The 20,321-nt window shown below is 44.1% G+C and overlaps 1 protein-coding gene across 1 annotated transcript; it reads left to right on the top strand.

The window, feature by feature from the left end:
• Positions 1-211: 211 nt before the first annotated feature.
• LOC128508249 (C-type lectin domain family 4 member K-like) lies at positions 212-19,485 on the top strand. The gene is made up of 5 exons (XM_053479476.1): positions 212-350; positions 17,942-18,493; positions 18,794-18,918; positions 19,138-19,244; positions 19,341-19,485. The coding sequence occupies exons 1-5, from the start codon at positions 212-214 to the stop codon at positions 19,483-19,485; spliced, it is 1,068 nt and encodes a 355-aa protein (XP_053335451.1).
• Positions 19,486-20,321: the final 836 nt, after the last annotated feature.

Below are 20,321 nucleotides of genomic sequence, written 5' to 3'. Positions count from 1 at the left end.
GCATATTTAAATTAATAAAAGAGGAAACTGGCCTTTAATATAGCAGTAACACATCGGGTCACATATGCAGTGCTCCTTCAGATAGTCAGAGTGTAGCGACAGACAGAGTATAGTTTAGTTTAAGACGGTTAAACACTGGTACAAGGGTGTGTATACATACTAAAAACTAATTTACTGAAAGATCAGGATTACTGCGAAGGGAAGAATAGAGATGAGTGCAGCGATTTATGAAAATGAAGAAGTTAAAGAAGATTCCAGAGACAGTGAGAACTTATATGAAGGTGTTTATGCAAATCAAGATAATTTGGAGAACCAGATGCCCGGAAGATTTAAGCAAGCTGAGAGTTCAGGTAAAATACACTCACAACCAGGAACGTGTGTACTGTATATGTACTGATCTACTTAACTTAATAAACTTTGTAAAATGCTACTATCCCTTACAAAAATACATCTGTAACATTTAACTATTGAACTAAATGGATTTATTTATTTAATAAATATTACTTATACTGAATAAAACACACACACACACACACACACACACACACACAAATACACTGATGGAGAATACACACAAATACACTGATGGAGAGTCGAGAAAAAAAAAATGTTTACTGTATGGCAATTTCAGTTCTAAAATTATCAGAGCATGTGCAGTTATAACCCATCACAGCAAAACAGTTTTAATTCTATTATGCTTCAGGTTTGAAACAAATATGCAAAAAAAAATTCCCGCAATTTGTCTCGCGTAGTGCCACCAGATCCCGCAAGAACCATTTAATAATTTAAAATCTGATAGATGGCGCATGGTAAAACCTTATCTAAAAGCCACACCAAGTTAAAAAAAGAATTGTGTATAATATGTCACCCTAAAACAAAATTGTTTCCAATGCTGAAGCAAACATGAATTTTATTTTGTTTTACAATAGATCTTTCATGGTGAATGTGTGTATATGAGCTTTAAATTATGTTTATAATAATGAATTGAGATTTAAAAATTCATAACAAAAAGTTTGTTATAGAGTTATGGCAATGCGTCTGTTTAAATTGTCCTAAAATTAATTTCATTTTCAATGCCGTGATTCGTGAATATATCAAAAACACCATATCTGAAAGAAAAAAAAACATTTTCACATAAATATTCGTATATGCACACAAAAATCTTTCCCCGAGAAAATGACCTGATGAATCAATGATTCCACACGAAGCACTTTGGCCGTTTTATATTAGTAATCATCATGCTTTTTGCTGTTTGTTCACAGCATTTAATAAATATTTACCATTATTTGACCACAGCCTAAAATAATGGCTGGAATGTGGTTGTGAATTTATGACTGAAATAAAGCTGCTCATCAGCTTGCGTGAACCCCTGACCAGGTCAGAAATGACCAGATTACTTGTATTTTAACTGTTAAAAAAATGTGAAAAAAGGCTGCAAACCTCTGTGTCTGTGTCAGGGTCAGCCTTCAACATTGTCGGCAATCCCAAAAATAACCACTACCATCTCATCCTGCTCAGTACACTGAACCATATTTAATGTATAAAAGAAACATGACATCATTAAAATATGAATTGACTGCACCTCTGTGTGGGTGTGACCTGCAGGCTCTGAGTGAGCTTCTGACTCTGTGTACAGAATTAAATGTGCTGCTGTCAGTAAATGAAGTTAGAGGAAGTAAAAATCAGAGGAGGGGCATCTATGGCTTCTTGTGGTCAAAGTGTAAAGACATTTGAACTGAAATATCCAGATATCCCACATGTTCTTGTTCGAGTCCAGCAGTTATATACATACCGATACATCATTGTTGTGTTATAATGTATACATTGCACCAATTCATCATCTCTTTGTTCTTTATAATGTCACTCTACATAGCTATTATACTTCTTACCTGCTTATTTTAAGATTCATTTATGTATTTATAGAAGGTTAATTTCTGCCATGTAAATTAGTCAAAATGTTCTGGCAGTAAATATGAAATTATTTTTAGATTTACTCTTTAAGAAGCTGGTATGCAGCTTTGTATCAGTAAAGTTCCACTGATCTGTGGTCAGCGTTATCGCCCACTTTCTTTTGTATATGTGAACAAAATTCACAGCAACAACTACAGTGAAACCTTGGATTGCAAATAACGCAGTTTGCGAGTGTTCCACAAGACATGCAAAGATTTTTAATAAATTTTGACTTGAAAAACGAATTTGTCTTGTCTTGGTTTACGAGTACCGAGTATCATGTATCACACATGCGCTTCTTGTTTTGACGCAGAGCGTCACGTGATCACAACTGAGCCAATGTTTTTTCTCTCTCTTGCACTGCGGAATTGTAGGTAATCGTCTCCCCTGCTGGGTCTTAGAGCTCATCTCTTACAAGTATAATCAACATCCGTGCACATATGTACTGTTTACTACAACACTGTGACCACGTGTTTGTATGTGTGTGTATACAGACCTTCCTGGCCTTGGTCCAGCACCGCTTGGTGTAGATTGAGTGCAGGTCAGGGAGCTCGGTGCGGATGATGCGCTCAGCTGATCGCACCACCCTCTGTAGAGCTCGTCTGTCCTGCATGGTGCTGTTTCCGAACCAGGTCGTGATGTTTGCCTTCAGGATGCTCTCTATGGTGCAGGAGTAGAAATTCCTGAGCACCTTGGAGGGCAGTCTAAAGTCTCTCAAGCATCTGAGGTGGTACAGACACTGCCGGGCCTTTTTTACCACGGTGTTGATGTGACAGGACCATGACAGATGGATAAACTCAGTATTTGTAAAACTAATCGTTTGTCCTTTGGTTAATTGTGTCTTTTTATATTCTTATTTAGACATCACATATCCAACACATGTTTCAATCCTTCATTAAGTGTGCTCATGGCTCTGCCAAGTCCTGGACCTGGTGCCTTATCTTGTCTATTTATCATACTCATGACAGCTAATTATAAAATAAGTACAGTTCATGTCTGGGTCACTCAAGGGTTTTTCCCATGTACTTTGGGTATACATTGTTCACTGAGTATCACTACCCATCACCTTACTGTTTATGTTTTATTACTTGTCATACTATGTCTGCTTTTCTCATCTCTAAAGTGAACCCATTATGTTTTAACTTGTCATACTTTCTACCAACTGTCACGAACGGGGTGTAGTGCCAGGTGTTGATCGCCGTGGGCAGTGAGAGCAGGCACAGAGGCAGATGGGTGTGTAATCAAAAAAAGAGTCTTTAATGAACATTAAACACAAAATATCAATAAAGACACAAACAAAGGAACAACCAAACTCAAACAATACTTAACTCTGTGCTAACAGGGGCTCTCTGGCAAGACACAGACTGGAGGACAAACACACATCCTGTGGCGAGACACAGGCAGAGGGACACATAACACGTCCTGTGGCGAGACACAGGCAAAGGGACACATAACACGTCCTGTGGCGAGACACAGGCAGGGGGACAAATGACACGTCCTGTGGCGAGACACAGGCAGGAGGACAAATGACACGTCCTGTGGCGAGACACAGGCAGGAGGAGGACAAACACATAACAGGACACACAAACTATGCGTGGAGCTGAAACTGGACACTAGAGGGAGACACTAGAGAGAGACACGTAGAGACACTAGAGAGAGACACGTAGAGACAGGCACGTAGAGACACTAGAGGGAGACACGTAGACACTAGAGGGAGACGGGACTAGGGCTAAAGACATGGCAGTAAGCTAGGCATGGCTTTTAGCTAAACATGGTTAAGATTGCTCTTAACCATAGCAGTCAGCTACACATACACCTAGCTAAACATGTCTTCAGCCCCAACATGCACTAAGCTACACTTACCTAATAGCTTAACACACACTAGGGAATGGGGGCACAGAAACACAGACGGAGGATACCCAGTGGCTAGGCGAGGCGGCCCTCCCAGGCTAGGCGAGGCGGCACTCCAAGGCTAAGCGAGGCGGCACTAACAAGCTCGGCGGCACTCCAAAGCTAGGCGAGGCGGCACTCTAAGGCTAATCGCACTGGGGGGATAGGAAACACAGAACAGCTAGAGACACAAAGGGGCTATGGCTAGAAGCATGCTAGTTACTGTAACTTAACATAGATTTTAGCTAAACAGGCTCCTAGCCAAACACACACCTAACTACTTACGAGACTCTAGCTAAACACACAAGAACACAGGAGGACAACAACCACAGTACTTTACATACATTTAGGACAGGACTGAATCAGCTCCACTAACACAGACTCACAGAACATAAACAGAAACATTGCCAATGAGAGAGCCCAAGTCAACACAACTAAAATCAAAATACAAACTAAACAAAGAACAAAACAAAAACAGAACAGAACAAAATGCCCACACACTTGACAGTGGTAAAAACCAAAAATGCTTGACCCAGTTTTCCAGTCTAAACAGCTATTTATAGATGGATTGATGGCTACCTCGGTTCAGGTGTGCACTCGCATCACCTGACCGAGGTGCCTGCTGGGAAACTGAGTCAGCCAACAAAAACTACAAAAGGAAAAACAGTGACCTCTAGTGGTGGACCCTTTCAGTACCCCCCCCCCCTTAAACCGCTCCTCCGGAGCGCTATTGGTGGTCCTGGGGCACTTCCCTGGTGTCCCGTGTCCTTTCACCCGACCCCGACGGGCTAGCTCCCGTAGTCGACTGTGTGGCGGAGGCAGCACCGGATCGCTGGTGTAGGCCGGGCGGAGGGGGCAGCACTGTTTTGCTCTGAGAAGTAGAGCCCCTGAAGACAGTGCCGATTTGTCCCCCAATCCGGGCGGCCGATGCAGTACTGGCTTTACCTCCGCCGTGCAGCGGTGGGTGCCCGACATCGAAGCCGGGTGGTGGACGCAGTGCTGGGATGTTGCTCCGAAGCCCAGCCTAGAATAGGGGCTACTGGACGAAGGTGGGAGTAAAAGGTGGGGACCCCCACATGAGGCTCGCTGGTGCTGCTGGGACCTCCCTGTGAGCCGCTCGGCGGCTGCTGCAGCTGGGACCTCCCTGTGAGGCGCTCGAAGACGCTGCTGCAGCTGGGGCCTCCACGTGAGGCTCGAAGACGCTGCTGCAGCTGGGGCCTCCACGTGAGGCTCGAAGACGCTGCTGCAGCTGGGGCCTCCACGTGAGGCTCGAAGACGCTGCTGCAGCTGGGGCCCCCACGTGAGGCTCGAAGACGCTGCGGCCCCCACGTGAGGCTCGAAGACGCTGCCGCTGCGGCCTCCACGTGAGGCTCGAAGACGCTGCGGCCTCCACGTGAGGCTCGGAGACGCTGCGGCCTCTACGTGAGGCTCGAAGACGCTGTGGCCCCCACGTGAGGCTCGAAGACGCTGCCGCTGCGGCCTCCACGTGAGGCTCGAAGACGCTGCTTTGAAGTCCCAGCCCCCTCTGCTATGCCTTGAGTGGTCGAGCATTCTGTTACGAACGGGGTGTAGTGGCAGGTATTGATCGCCATGGGCAGTGAGAGCAGGCACAGAGGCAGATGAGTGTGTAATCAAAAAAGAGTCTTTAATGAACATTAAACACAAAATATAAATAAAGACACAAACAAAGGAACAACCAAACTCAAACAATACTTAACTCTGTGCTAACAGGGGCTCTCTGGCAAGACACAGACTGGAGGACAAACACACATCCTGTGGCGAGACACAGGCAGAGGGACACATAACACGTCCTGTGGCAAGACACAGGCAGAGGGACACATAACACGGCCTGTGGCGAGACACAGGCAGAGGGACACATAACACGGCCTGTGGCGAGACACAGGCAAGGGGACAAATGACACGGCCTGTGGCGAGACACAGGCAGGGGGACAAATGACACGTCCTGTGGTGAGACACAGGCAGGAGGAGGACAAACACATAACAGGACACACAAACTATGCATGGAGCTGAAACTGGACACTAGAGGGAGACACTAGAGAGAGACACTAGAGAGAGGGGAGACACTAGAGGGAGACGGGACTAGGGCTAAAAACATGGCAGTCGGCTAGGCATGGCTTTTAGCTAAACATGGTTAAGATTGCTCTTAACCATGGCAGTCAGCTACACATACACCTAGCTAAACATGTCTTCAGCCCCAACATGCACACACTAGGGAATGGGGGCACAGAAACACAGACGGAGGATACCTAGTGGCTAAGCGAGGCGGCCCTCCCAGGCTAGGCGAGGCGGCACTCCAAGGCTAAGCGAGGCGGCACTAACAAGCTCGGCGGCACTCCAAAGCTAGGCGAGGCGGCACTCTAAGGCTAGGCGAGGCGGCACTCTAAGGCTAATTGCACTGGGGCACTAGGGGGATAGGAAACACAGAACAGCTAGAGACACAAAGGGGCTATGGCTAGAAGCACGCTAGTTACTGTAACTCAACATAGATTTTAGCTAAACAGGCTCCTAGCCAAACACACACCTAACTACTTACCTGACTCTAGCTAAGCACACAAGAACACAGGAGGACAACAACCACAGTACTTTACATACATTTAGGACAGGACTGAATCAGCTCCACTAACACAGACTCACAGAACATAGACAGAAACATTGCCAATAAGAGAGCCCAAGTCAACACAACTAAAATCAAAATACAAACTACATTTAGGCATTATTGGCTGCCCAATGCAATGGCTGGGAGTATTTTAATCAGTTTGAGACACAACGGCACATTCACAATAAACAAGTCACAAACTATAAGACACACTTCTAACCCACCCACACACACAACCTGGCAGAAACCACCAACCCAAACACCTTTCCCCAACAGAGTGACAACATAACAACCCCTCCCGCAAAGCATGATGGTTCCCAACCGAAACCCCGCCCACGCCACATTGCCCCCACCCGAGCTGTGACCGTCCCCGGTCACCATGGCGAACTCAGTCTAGCAGGCGTGACGGTGGTCGGCGCTGGCGTTGTGAACGCCGGAGTCTTTTTGCGGGGGAAGGAGGGGCGCAGCCCTCTTCCTAAGGCGGACCGGCCTTCACAGAGTTCGATGTTTCGCTGGCGTGGGGCTGGTAGGGAGCCAGCCGGTCCCGGTGGAGCACGACCAATCGCGACCGCCCCGTCAACCGCACCCGGTAAACTACGTCAGAGAGCTGAGCAATGACCGTGCAGGGGCTCACCCAGTGCGACATAAGCTTAGGCGAGAGGCCCCTTTTTCTTCCGGGGAAATACACCCAAACCTGCTCCCCAGCAGCAAAGTCTCGCCCCCGGCTGTGAGTATCATACCAGCGGCGCTGCTTCACCCTGGCGTTCGCCAAGTGCCTACGTGCCAGCTCGTGGACACGGAACAGTTTGTCTTTTAAAGAACAAAAGTAATCCATCCCACAGTAATCCACTTGTGGAGGAGGCCCGAACACAAGGTCCATGGGTGTGTGCAACTCGCGACCGAACATCAATGCAGCTGGCGTCAGCTGTGAGGACTTCTGCACCGCTGTGCGATAAGCCCAAAGCACTAGAGGCAAATGTTCGTCCCAATCCCTTTGCCGGTCGCTGGTAAGCACGGCGAGTTGGGTGGTGAGCGTTCGATTAAAGCATTCCACGAGGCCGTCACTTTGCGGATGAAGGGGCTTTTTCACCCCGAGGCGCTCGCACACCGCCGCGAATACCTCCGCCTCGAAGTTACGCCCCTGATCGCTGTGCAACTGCTCCAGGGCGCTGTATCGGCTGAACACCTAATCCACCAACACTCGAGCCGTGGTGGAAGCGCTCTGGTCAGGAACAACAAACGCCTCCGGCCGTGAAATAATCCATGGCTACCAGCACATACCGGTTCCCGCGATCGGAGATGGGAAAAGGCCCAAGAATGTCTACGCCCATACGCTCCATGGGTGCCCCCACCCGGAAGTCCTGCAAGGGCGCTTGCGAGCGCTGGGTAGGGCCCTTTTTTGCCGTACGGCCTAAAATGCTTAAGGGCCGCGACGACCGCTAACAGCTCGCGCCGCGTGACGCAGTAATTTTTCTCCGGTCCAGACAACGCGCGGCTGAAGTAGGCGATAGCACGCTCTTTACCCTCGGAAACCTGAGACAGGACAGCCCCCAGCCCTACATCGCTTGCGTCCGTGTCGAGGATAAACATACGAGACCGGTCTCTCGCCTAGGAACTAGGACTAGGAAACCGGTCTCTCGCCGCAACAGCTGACACTTTTTGGGGTTGAGTCGCAAATTCGCCCGCCGGATAGCCAAAAATACTTCCCGTAGGTTAGCTAGAGCGACCTCAAACTCCCTGCCGTGCACCAGTAAATCATCCAGGTAGACGACACAACGGTTGCGAGGAATATCGGCTAACACCTTCTCCATCAGCCGTTCGAACGTAGCTGGAGTGTTACATAGGCCGAACGGCATGTGCCGGAATTGTCATAGCCCTTGCCCGATCGAGAACGCGGTTTTAGGTTGCGCTTCCGGGGCGAGCTCTACTTGCCAGTACCCGCTTCGCAGATCTAGCGAGCTAAACCACGCCGAGCCCGCAACGTGTTCCAGCGCATCATCTATTCGCGGCAACGGATAGGAATCTTTGCGTGTCACCTCGTTTAGCCGCCGGTAATCCACACAAAACCGCCACGATTCGTCCTTTTTGCGCACCAACACAACCGGTGAAGACCACGGTCCGGACGCTGGCTCTATGACGCCTGAGTCGGCCATCTAACGTAGCTTTTGTTCAGCGATAGCTCGTTTAGCTAAGGGAAGACGTCTCGGATGTAACCGGACAGAAGCTGCGTTACCCGTATTAATCGTGTGCTGCACCAAATTGGTATGTGTGCACTCGCGCTCATCAACCGCGAAAATGTCCGCGAACTCGTGTCTGACTTAGCCCTACGCTGCTACGCTGCATAAGCTCGGCCATTATTCTCGTTCGGTCTGCTACCGGATGTTTACATGGTGCGCCCACCAGAAGTTCCGCCCCCATGGTGCGCTCCACTAACATGTCCGGCTGCGCTTTGGGCAATAGTAACCTGGCTAACCCGAAGCTACCACGCAACATTCCGTCATCGAGATTCAGTACGGCACCCCACCTTTCCAAAATATCCAACCCCAAGATACAATCATCCTCAATGTCGGCCACAAAGAATGGATGAAAAAGAATGATTGCACCTACTTGTATTCGCACTGTGCGACAGGCCCGTATCTCTGTGGATAGCTGAAAGCTGTGGGAGGCGGCTTCCCCTCGGCGCCCCCCGAAGCTAGTTTAACGGCTGCTGGGGTACGTTGTCCTCAGGCCTGAGAACATTGCAGCGGTAATCCGGCGGTCCCTGGCCTCGGCGTCGTCGCGGAATCTCGGAAGCGGTGTCGAGGCCTAGCCGCGACGGGTAGCCCTGTCCCCGGCTAGGTTCACCTACCGAGCGGCCCTGAGCCACGGGAGGTCGCTCGGCTTTTTCGCCGTGGTGATCTGCCATGATGGGTTCGGCGCGCTTAGCCTCGCGCAGCGCCTCAGCCAGGGAAGCCGGTGCCGCTAACCGGATGTGCTCGCGAAGCCGCCACGGCCGGATTCCCTGCAGGAGCGCACGGCGCGCTAGCTCCTCCTGTTGGGCGGGCCCGAACTCCGGGTAGCCTCTGCGCGCGAGAGACCTCAGGTCCATGGCGAACGCCCCCAGTGGCTCGGAGGCGCTCCGCACGCGGGTTGCCAGCTCCTCGCACGCGGCCTCCTTACGGTCACCTGCGCCGAACCGGAAGTGGAGCAGCTCCCGCAGCTTCACCCAATCCTCCCGCTCATCAGCCCGGAGGTCTTCCAACGCCCGTAGCGCGTCACCCTCCAACGAGAGGGCCACCCGGACGGCTGTTTCTGCCGGGGACCAGCCCGCGAATTTGGCGGCTAGCTCTACTTGGGCGAGGAACGTGTGGCAATCGACTGTGCCGTTGTAGGCCGGCAGGCGCAGCTGCAGGTCGCTTCGCTGGTGGACGGGGCACGGAGCTGTAGCTTGCTCCGGTGCCGGCGCTGCGTCACTGGAGGAATCCCCTCCGAGGTCCAATGCCGGGAACCTGGAACGCGCCGCTCTGGTCGCCGCTCTTTGCCCGCGCTGGCCCCATCAGGGAGGGTCTTCTTCCTCCTTAGCTGCTCTGCTACTCGGCGGCCTATTTGAATCCTCCAGGTTTCCTCCGGGGTGCGCTCTAACCCGCGACTCTCCATCCCACTTCTGACACCAATTGTAGCGTTTTTCACCGCTACGCAGGAACTTGGAGAGACAAGTGAGCTTCCTGGCTGCCCAATGCAATGGCTGGGAGTATTTTACTCAGTTTGAGACACAACGGCACATTCACAATAAACAAGTCACAAACTACAAGACACACTTCTAACCCACACACACACAACCTGTCCGAAACCACCAACCCAAACACCTTTCCCCAACAGGGTGACAACATAACAACCCCTCCCGCAAAGCATGATGGTTCCCAACCGAAACCCCGCCCACACCACAATATGCTTGCAGTGAATTGTCCCAACTTCAGAAAATTCTCAACAAATCAAATTAACAACAAGATTTGTCCCCAACACGAAAGTAAAAAACAGCTCTGACGAGATTCCCCTCACGATTTAAACGTGCCGAGACAACACTGTTACATTCTATATAACAGTAATAAATATTTACTTGATGAACGAGCGAAGTTTTTGCACTTTAAGCAGTTTGTATACGCTTTTTTCCCCCCCTATTAATCAGTTTATATCAAGTTTGCATTATTTCTTATGGGAAAATTTGCTCTGACACAAGACGGCATCTGGGATTTCACTCGCAATTTAAAGGTGCAGAGACAACACTGTGTAGGGTTTACATAATAATGACAATGAATGCCTGTCGCATTCTTGACCATTCATATGTAGTGTTTTAGCTCTGGGTCAGAGGTGTATTGAATCTTTAACGAATCAGGTAAATTTGATTAACTGAATTAAAATTTATAATGTACACTTTATCGACTACCCATCCAGCGTTTTGCACAATTTTAGTGTATCCTACCAACGATGATAACACAAAATCTAGTATTTAGCAATTATGAGCAAATTATGGACACTACTTGAACACATAAACATACAAACAGTTTGAAGGTTAAAAGTTAATGAAGTTATTCTGGTACTGTTTACTAGATCAAAGAAAATCACAAGAGCAGAGTCTTGGGTTTAATCTTCCGCTTTAGTTATAAAACGAGCACCAATTTCAGCAAGGTATGCAGCTTTGTTTGTTTACTTTCGCTAAGTTTTGTTCTCATCCGGTGGTTCGCCTCCAGCGAAGGGAAGCACAGTAAAGCTGATTGGTTGGTAGGTGCGGTTATGGTTTTTGTGACTAAAGTGGACATATATTTAGTCAAGTGAATTGCTATGCTTTATATTCTATATTTATGGGAAAGGCATATAAGACTCACTTTGTCAGACTTAAAAACAAATCTGACTTATGAAAGTACTTATAGAACAGAACATAAATAGAAGACAGCCTATATAAGCTTTATAATCAAATATAATACAATTTCTATGTCCCCAAACTGATATTACAAATACACTGCATGGACAAAACTATATGGACTATGTGTGTGCATAGTTGGTACTTTTCCATTATCTTGGCTCAAAAGTTTGCAAGCAAACAACTGTATACAATGTCTTTGTATGCTTTAGCATTGAAATTTTAATTCACCAGAAGTCCAACCCTGTTTGAATACGACAGTTGCCCTGTGCATAAATGCATGCTCAATGAAGAAATTATGTGGTCCAAAACCATGTGGACTATGTGTGTGCATAGTTGGTACTTTTCCATTATGTTGGCACAAAAGTTTGCAAGCAAACAACTGTATAGAATGTCTTTGTATGCTTTAGCATTAAAATTTTGATTCACCGGAACTAAGAAATCCAACCTTGTTTGAATATGACGGTTGCTCTGTGCATCAATGCATTCTTCATAAAAAGATGATGTGGTTGAAGTGGAAGAACTTGAGTGTCATGCACATACAGTAGCCATGACCTCAACCACAGTCAACTTACCTTTGAGATAAACTGGACCACTGCATTAAAATCATCTCAAGCCTACTTGGAATACTATTGTAAAATCATTGAGTTAATTCTCTGATGTCTTTAGTTATGGTGTAGAAACAAAGAGCAAAGTCTAAAATATGGTGGCGCTATTTAAAGACACAGAATTGCTCATTATTTAATATGGTGAGGCCACAAAAAAAATGACTATTGCTAAGCTAATAAAAATAGTTTACAATGTTCTTTCAGGGTTGACCAAGACCTACAGAGATAATTCCTGTCAGGGATAACCCCTGGAGGATGCTCTGCACCCATAGTGTGTTTTGTTTTTCTTGGACTTTATGTTTGGTGCTTGGGACTTTTATGTTGACATCATTCATTCATTGCTTCCGATTTCAGAGTTGTTCACAGGTGTTCAAAATACTCTTTATTAATTACTTTATTTATGCCTTTGTTTGTTATAATGTCTTTGTCTTACATTTGGTATGTTGTTGTCACAATATAGTTCTGTTTTGTCACAATATAGTTCTGTTTTGCTTCATAGCTAATCTGGTTTTTCATCATAGTTTGATTTATTCTTGTTTGGTTTAGTTTTGGAAGTGACCCTGTGGTAGGCCTGCAGCTGATAAAAGTAGCAGCTCCTCCACAACATTTTGTGAGCATCTAATGCTAGCAAGCTGTGAATCACTTCATTGCACCCCGACACACCCCAGTAAACCATGATCTTACTGTATGACCCACAGCTCATTATTATTTACAATCTATAATGACGACTGGGTTGAATGCTCTTGTGGCTGAATGAACACTAATTTCCCAAACACTCCAAAAAGTTTTGAATTTTGTTATAACAAAAGATGGGACTGTATCTAAAATGAGATGTTCAACAAGCACATATGAGTGTGATGGTCATGTGTCCATACGTGTATGGTCTGATGCTAAGCAGAGCTACTGTCACTAACAGAAACCTTTAGTTTACTATAGACACACATTCATTACTCCTCTTCTACTACTGTAGATACATTTGTCAGTGTTAAAAAATACAATATTTTTTTTTATTTTGTAAGCCCATTTCTTTAGACTTAATGTTGTTTTGCAGACATATCACAAGTTTGTTCCTATATCACAGCTTTGCTGTATCACAGGAAAAAAATGCCCATGTGTGATATAAATCCTGACTTTGTTCTATGTATTTGCTGCAATGAAGTATTTTTGACATAGCAATGTGTGAAAGAGGGCAGGGGTTAACACTGATCTTAGATCAGCCTTCACATTTTGACCACTGGACGTCTCTGATGTTCCGACTCTAATGTGTGACTTCCTTTAATAGCAGCAGCACATTTAATTTAGTGTACACTAGGAAGTAAGTACAGCAGTTCACTTCTGCTAACACTGAGACACAGCAATTTAGTGTCTTAGTGAGTCTTCTATAGATTAGAGATGTTTCAGCATTCTTTTGAGCAAATAGAAATGGTTGTGGATATTTATGAGAGTGTAGATGTTGTTAGAGGTCATGACCCCGACTCTGAAGGCACTGACACAAATAGAGACCCAGACTCAGAACCACATACTGGTAAGGTTTGGGTTTGCAATGCTAAAAGTGTTTCCACATGTAGAGATGCAGTAACTCAGGCTTATATAAATTATAGATGTTTTAATGTGTTTCTGAGTGAGTGGAGGAGATGTTGGATGTCTATAGAGTGCAGACATTGTGAGAAGGACAAAGCTGTCTGTTGCTATTACCTCTATTTGGGTTTGTGTTGTCTGTGTCATACAGTATAGTATTAGTAAGGAGTCCACTTCTCTGTTGGCTTATCCTCTAAATGTTTCCCAATATTCATCTTGCTACTGAGAATTTGGTAAATCATGACCTGAATTAAGATAAACCTTTTAGTTTTTTTTTTTATTTCTCTTGGGAACATACTCTGGTTCCTCTGCTTTGGTGGAGCTGTTGTAGACCCTGGGGTTAACATGGAGGTATGCAGGTGTAAAATTCTATCTGGCATTGTGGCCTGGGAAGAATCGTCACAGGAATTTTGTTGAACATGGACATGATAATTATTTTGTTGCTATTCTATGACCGTTTACTTACTGGTTGGTACGCAGTGTTGATCTCACATCCCTGCACACCTTGTCTCAGGCCAGGTGTGGTGAATCACTGGAATCTTTTTTTCAGCACTCTGGGTCAAGCACCCGGGACGTCATGACCTGACTAGATTTGTCATAGTAAATGATGTCATAGTAGGCTAGGTCAATAGCAAATGAGACTTTTATCCTGAACTATTTCTTCACTACAAAACTCTTAAAGAGATATGTGTGTAAAAAAATAACAATTATTTGGTAAGCACCAACAACTTTCTGTAAACCGGAGTACCCGGAGGAAACCCACCAAGCATGAGGAGAACATGCAAACTCCATGCACACAGAGACGGGAATCGAGTTTGGCCAGGAATCGAACCCAGGGGTGCAAGGCAACAGTGCTAACTATTACATCACCATGCCACCCACACCTTATATACAGTGGTGTGAAAAACTATTTGCCTGACTAAATTTCCTGATTTCTTATTCTTTTGCATGTTTGTCACACAAAATGTTTCTGATCATCAAACACATTTAACTATTAGTCAAAGATAACACAAGTAAACACAAAATGCAGTTTTTAAATGATGGTTTTTATTATTTAGGGAGTAATTGCCCCCTGAACCTAATAACTGGTTGGGCCACCCTTAGCAGCAATAACTGCAATCAAGCGTTTGCGATAACTTGCAACGAGTCTTTTACAGCGCTCTGGAGGAATTTTGGCCCACTCATCTTTGCAGAATTGTTGTAATTCAGCTTTATTTGAGGGTTTTCTAGCATGAACCGCCTTTTTAAGGTCATGCCACAACATCTCAGTAGGATTCAGGTCAGGACTTTGACTAGGACACTCCAAAGTCTTCATTTTGTTTTTCTTCAGCCATTCAGAGGTGGATTTGCTGGTGTGTTTTGGGTCATTGTCCTGCTGCAGCACCCGAGATTGCTTCAGCTTGAGTTGACGAACAGATGGCCGGACATTCTCCTTCAGGATTTTTTGGTAGACAGTAGAATTCATGGTTCCATCTATCACAGCAAGCCTTCCAGGTCCTGAAGCAGCAAAACAACCCCAGACCATCACACTACCACCACCATATTTTACTGTTGGTATGATGTTCTTTTTCTGTTTCTTTTACGCCAGATGTAACGGGACACGCACCTTCCAAAAAGTTAAACTTTTGTCTCATCGGTCCACAAGGTATTTTCCCAAAAGTCTTGGCAATCATTGAGATATTTTTTAGGAAATTTGAGACGAGCCTTAATGTTCTTTTTTCTTAAAAGTGGTTTGCGCCTTGGAAATCTGCCATGCAGGCCGTTTTTGCCCAGTCTCTATCTTATGGTAGAGTCGTGAACACTGACCTTAACTGAGGCAAGTGAGGCCTGCAGTTCTTTAGATGTTGTCCTGGGGTCTTTTGTGGCCTCTTGGATGAGTTGTCTCTGCGCTTTTAGGGTAATTTTGGTCGGCCGGCAACTCCTGGGAATGTTCACCACTGTTCCATGTTTTTGCCATTTGTGGATAATGGCTCTCACTGTGGTTTGCTAGAGTCCCAAAGCTTTAGAAATGGCTTTATAACCTTTACCAGACTGATAGATCTCAATTACTTTTGTTCTTATTTGTTCCTGAATTTCTTTAGATCTTGGCATGATGTCTAGCTTTTGAGGTGCTTTTGGTCTACTTCTCTGTGTCAGGTAGCTCCTATTTAAGTGATTTCTTGATTGAAACAGGTGTGGCAGTAATCAGGCCTGGGGGTGACTACAAAAATTGAACTCAGGTGTGATAAACCACAGTTAAGTTATTTTTTTTACCAAGGGGGGCAATCACTTTTTCACACAGGGCCATGTAGGTTTGGATTTTTTTTCTCCCTAAATAATAAAAACCATCATTTAAAAACTGCATTTTGTGTTCAATTATGTTATCTTTGACTAATAGTTAACGGTTTTTAATGAGCAGAAACATTTAAGTGTGACAAACATGCAAAAGAATAAGAAATCAGAAAGGGGGCAAATAGTTTTTCACACCACTGTATTTATTATTATTATTATTATTATTATTATTATGATGATGATGATGATTATTGTACACACAGGTGTTGTACTTCACTTCTTGTGCATTGGACTTTTTATAAGTAAAAGAAACGTGAGCATCAATGAGTATAGTTCTTTATCTAAGGTTTACTTATTTTAATACTACAAGAATTTCGAGACAGTGAGGAGAAGTAGTGATTATTTTTAAGACACATTTTAACTGTAAGCAGCTAGCATTAGATGACTATTTCCGTATTTAACTAAATATGAGTTATATCATTCTTATGCTGTATTATACACAATGATGTGCAAAGCAACTTATTTAATCAGGACTTTATTAATGACTTTATGAATGACTTTTGGCTTGAATTATATCTGGTATATGGCGGCATGGTGGTGTAGTGATTAGCACTGTCACCTTGCATCTCCAGGGTCCGGGTTCAATTTCCATCTTTGTGTGCATGGAGTTTGCGTGTTCTCTCCGTGCTTGGTGGGATACCTCCGGGTTCTCCGGTTCCCTCCTACAGTCCAAAGGGATGCAGATTAAGCTAATTGGCGTTCCCAAATTGTCCGTTATGTGTGTGTGTGCCCTGCAGTGGATTGGCACCATATATACCCTGTATATCCCGCTTCCTGCCCTAAGCCTCCTGGGATAGATGACCCTGAGTACAGGATAAAGCGGTATAGAAGATGAGTGAGTGGATTCTCAGTAACACTGATCTGTAGTGACATCATATTTGACACTGGTCCAGTCAGATCACAATTTTTTACTTAATCGCAAATGAGCACTGCGGCTTGCCCTAATATAAAAAACACTCAGCTCAGTGAATGCAAACACTGAATTGTAAAACAGACCTGAAGAAAAAATTTACGCAGAAATTTTTTTTAAAATGTAAATCAGCAACGCTAATCTCAATCTGATGTCATAACAAACCCGTGCCTGTTCCCTTGTTAGAGAGTACAGATAATGCACCATAAAACATTCATCCATCAACCAACTGTGTGTCCAGCAGTCATCCTCTAAGGTTTCTAACATTCTAATTAAGGTTAGAAATGCATGTGCTGTGTGTGCAAAGATGTTGTATAAACTGCACACACATTGTGCATGCATCAGCTTCACTTAGCATGCGTATTTTCATTTTTGTAATGCTATTTCTTGTCTTCAGCACAATAGTTACACTACAGTTTTCCACATGGCTTTGTTACTGTATATAATTTGATGTACACACAACATCTAAATTACATTTTACATTTACATGTTCTGTAAAGTTACATACATTTCATAGAACACACTGTGGACATACGCGTTGAATACCTTTCATTTATCCCGCTGTAATGACTTTAACGTCAGTAAAAGAGTGTAAACATTATTTTTTTTGGCTTGAACGTTCACCAAAACTGTTTGAACACATTAAAACCACACAGAACACCCACTGTGTCAAACAGGAAGTATTTTTACTTTACATATCACATGACAGAAAGAAGTCATTACAAGTACGGTACACGAGTTTTGCTCAAAAATTAGCTTTAATCAAATTATTAAAACTTTACTGATTCTAAAATAAGGTATTAAGAACAGTTTTAAAATTGAAACTTTTGTTTTATACAATGTTGTGTTTCAGAAAATAATAATTCTACTCACGAGAAAAGATCAGTTTAATTGTTTATATGAATAATATTTACATATTAATGAATTATTAAAAGTTTACACCGACCCTCTCAGTGTGATAAAAAATTTGATTCTAAATGGGCCAGACTAAACCAGTTTTATTTTAATTAGGCCATTATTATGATTATTAGTGGAATATTAAGATTTATATAAATGCATGACAGATTGAACATTATATACACACTGTAATTGGACTGTAAATAAATTTACTATTGTTAAACTTGCAAAACACTTTTCTGTCACTTTTCACTTATCATTAGGTGGAGAAACTACATGGAGAATATGTTACAGAGTGACTACAGTGTGTCTGGCACTGGTGTGTGTTCTCCTCCTGACGGCCATCACAGTGGTGTGGATTAAATACAACAACCTGAATACAGAATACAGCCATCTACAGACCAGTAACAACAACCTGATGATAGAGAGAGACCAGTTACAGACCAGTTACAACAAACCGACTATAGAGAGAGACCGGTTACAGACCAGTTACAACAACCTGATGATAGAGAGAGACCAGTTACAGACCAGTTACAATAACCTGAGGATAGAGGGAGACCAGTTACAGACCAGTTACAACAACCTGACTATAGAGAGAGACCAGTTACAGACCAGTTACAACAACCTGACTATAGAGAGAGACCAGTTACAGACCAGTTACAACAACCTGACTATAGAAAGAGACCAGTTACAGACCAGTTACAACAACCTGACTATAGAGAGAGACCAGTTACAGACCAGTAACAAAAACTTAACCACAGAAAGAGACCAGTTACAGAAGGAAAAAAAGGAAGTCCAGAAGCTTTTTAAAGCAGGTGAGTAATACTGTAAAACTGCCACATGATTGTTAATGAACATCGTCTTAGTTTTAATTATTCATAGTTACATTCAACATAAAAAAAATCTGTTATCACTGCATCATATTGTAGCGGATAGTCTGTAGTAGTCAGTATTTGTTGTTTTTTTTGTTGTCGTTGTCATGATAACACTAGAAAACCAGAAGCACTAAGTTGTCAGTGGTGGGAAAGAAATTAAAAAAAAACTAACTGACTTACAAATAATACGGTAAAAATAATAATTGTAAGGCCTAAAACATTTTCTTTAAAATCCTCCAGGATGGATTTATTTCAGCTCCAGTATTTACTACATCTTTACTGAGCAGACGAACTGGGATACGAGCAGACAGAACTGCAGAGACAGAGGAGCAGACCTGGTGATCATAAACAGCAGAGAGGAACAGGTGTGTGTGTGTGTGTGTGTGTGTGCACATGTGTGTGTGTGTGTGTGTGTGCGCCATGTGTGTGTGTGAGAGAGAAAGTTTTTTGTTTATTTGTATATTTTACTACAAATCGAACCCGGACCCTGGAGGTGCAAGGCGACAGTGCTAATCACTACATCACCATGCCCACACCTGATATATTTATTATTATTATTATTATTATTATTATTATCATGACAGGAGTTTATCAAAAAGCAGCTGAGCAGCAGAAAATCTTGGATTGGTCTGAGTGACGGAGACACAGAGGGCGAGTGGAAGTGGGTGGACAATACACGACTGAGCACTAAGTAAGAAATCACTGAACTAATAATTTACTTCTGATACAGTTACTGACTCTTTATTAGTCTGAAAAACACAGCAGATCCTCTGATTCTCTCCTTCAGGTTTTGGGCAAGTGGAGAACCCAACGGAGCTAAAAATGAGAACTGTGTTGTAACTGGTCATAAGACTGATCCTGTGTTGGACTGGGCTGATTATCCCTGTAATGATAAGTTTGTTTGGATCTGTGAGAAGACAATCTGTAACTAAATTGTTGTATGCTGCATTCGGAACGTATTCACAGTGCATCACTTTTTCCACATTTTGTTATGTCACAGCCTTATTCTAAAATGGATTAAATTCATTTTTTCCTCAGAATTCTACACACAACACCCCATAATGACAACATGAAAAAGATGTTGAAAGAGATTTTTGCAAATTTATTAAAAATAAAAATAAATTGAGAAAGCACATGTACATAAATATTCACTCATTTTGCAAAATTCAGCTCAGGCGCATCCTGTTTCCCCTGATCATCCCGTTTCCCCCGGTCACCTTGAGAGGTTTCTGCAGCATAACTGGAGTCCACTTGTGGTAAATTCAGTTGTTTGGACATGATTTGGAAAGGCACACACCTGTCTATACAAGAACCTCAGTCAGGGAGGTGACCAACAACCCGATGGTCACTCTGTCAGAGCTCCAGAGATCCTCTGTGGAAAGAGGAGAACCTTTCAGAAGGACAACCATCTTTGCAGCAATCCAGCAATCAGGCCTATATGGTAGAGTGGCCAGAGAGTCTCATCAGACCTAAGAATTTAGTTTCTCATGGTCTGAGAGTCCTTCAGGTGCCTTTTGGCAAACTCCAGACGGGCTGCCATGTGCCTTTTACTAAGGAGTGGCTTCCGTCTGGCCACTCTACCATATAGGCCTGATTGCTGGATTTCTGCAGAGATGGTTGAAAAAAAAAATGTGAAAAAGGTGATGCGCTGTGAATACTTTCCAGATGCACTGAATGTGAATAAAAAGCAGTAAATTTAATGTACATGTGTATCTGTAAAAGTCAGTGTGTTGTGTCTGGAAAAATCCTCATTACTGTTAATAACTGT

Source organism: Clarias gariepinus, chromosome 20, assembly GCF_024256425.1.
Source record: "Clarias gariepinus isolate MV-2021 ecotype Netherlands chromosome 20, CGAR_prim_01v2, whole genome shotgun sequence".
Lineage (NCBI taxonomy): Eukaryota > Metazoa > Chordata > Actinopteri > Siluriformes > Clariidae > Clarias > Clarias gariepinus.
Note: the sequence above shows the minus strand (reverse complement) of the source record. Positions and strands in the feature narration are given on the sequence as shown.

Excerpts from the sequence above, each read along its gene's own strand:
- LOC128508249 (XM_053479476.1), top strand. The coding sequence starts at position 212 with ATGAGTGCAGCGATTTATGAAAATGAAGAAGTTAAAGAAGATTCCAGA. Across the intron at positions 351-17,941 it reads TAAGCAAGCTGAGAGTTCAG|GTGGAGAAACTACATGGAGA; the intron begins GTAAAATACACT and ends ACTTATCATTAG. Across the intron at positions 18,494-18,793 it reads CCAGAAGCTTTTTAAAGCAG|GATGGATTTATTTCAGCTCC; the intron begins GTGAGTAATACT and ends AAAATCCTCCAG.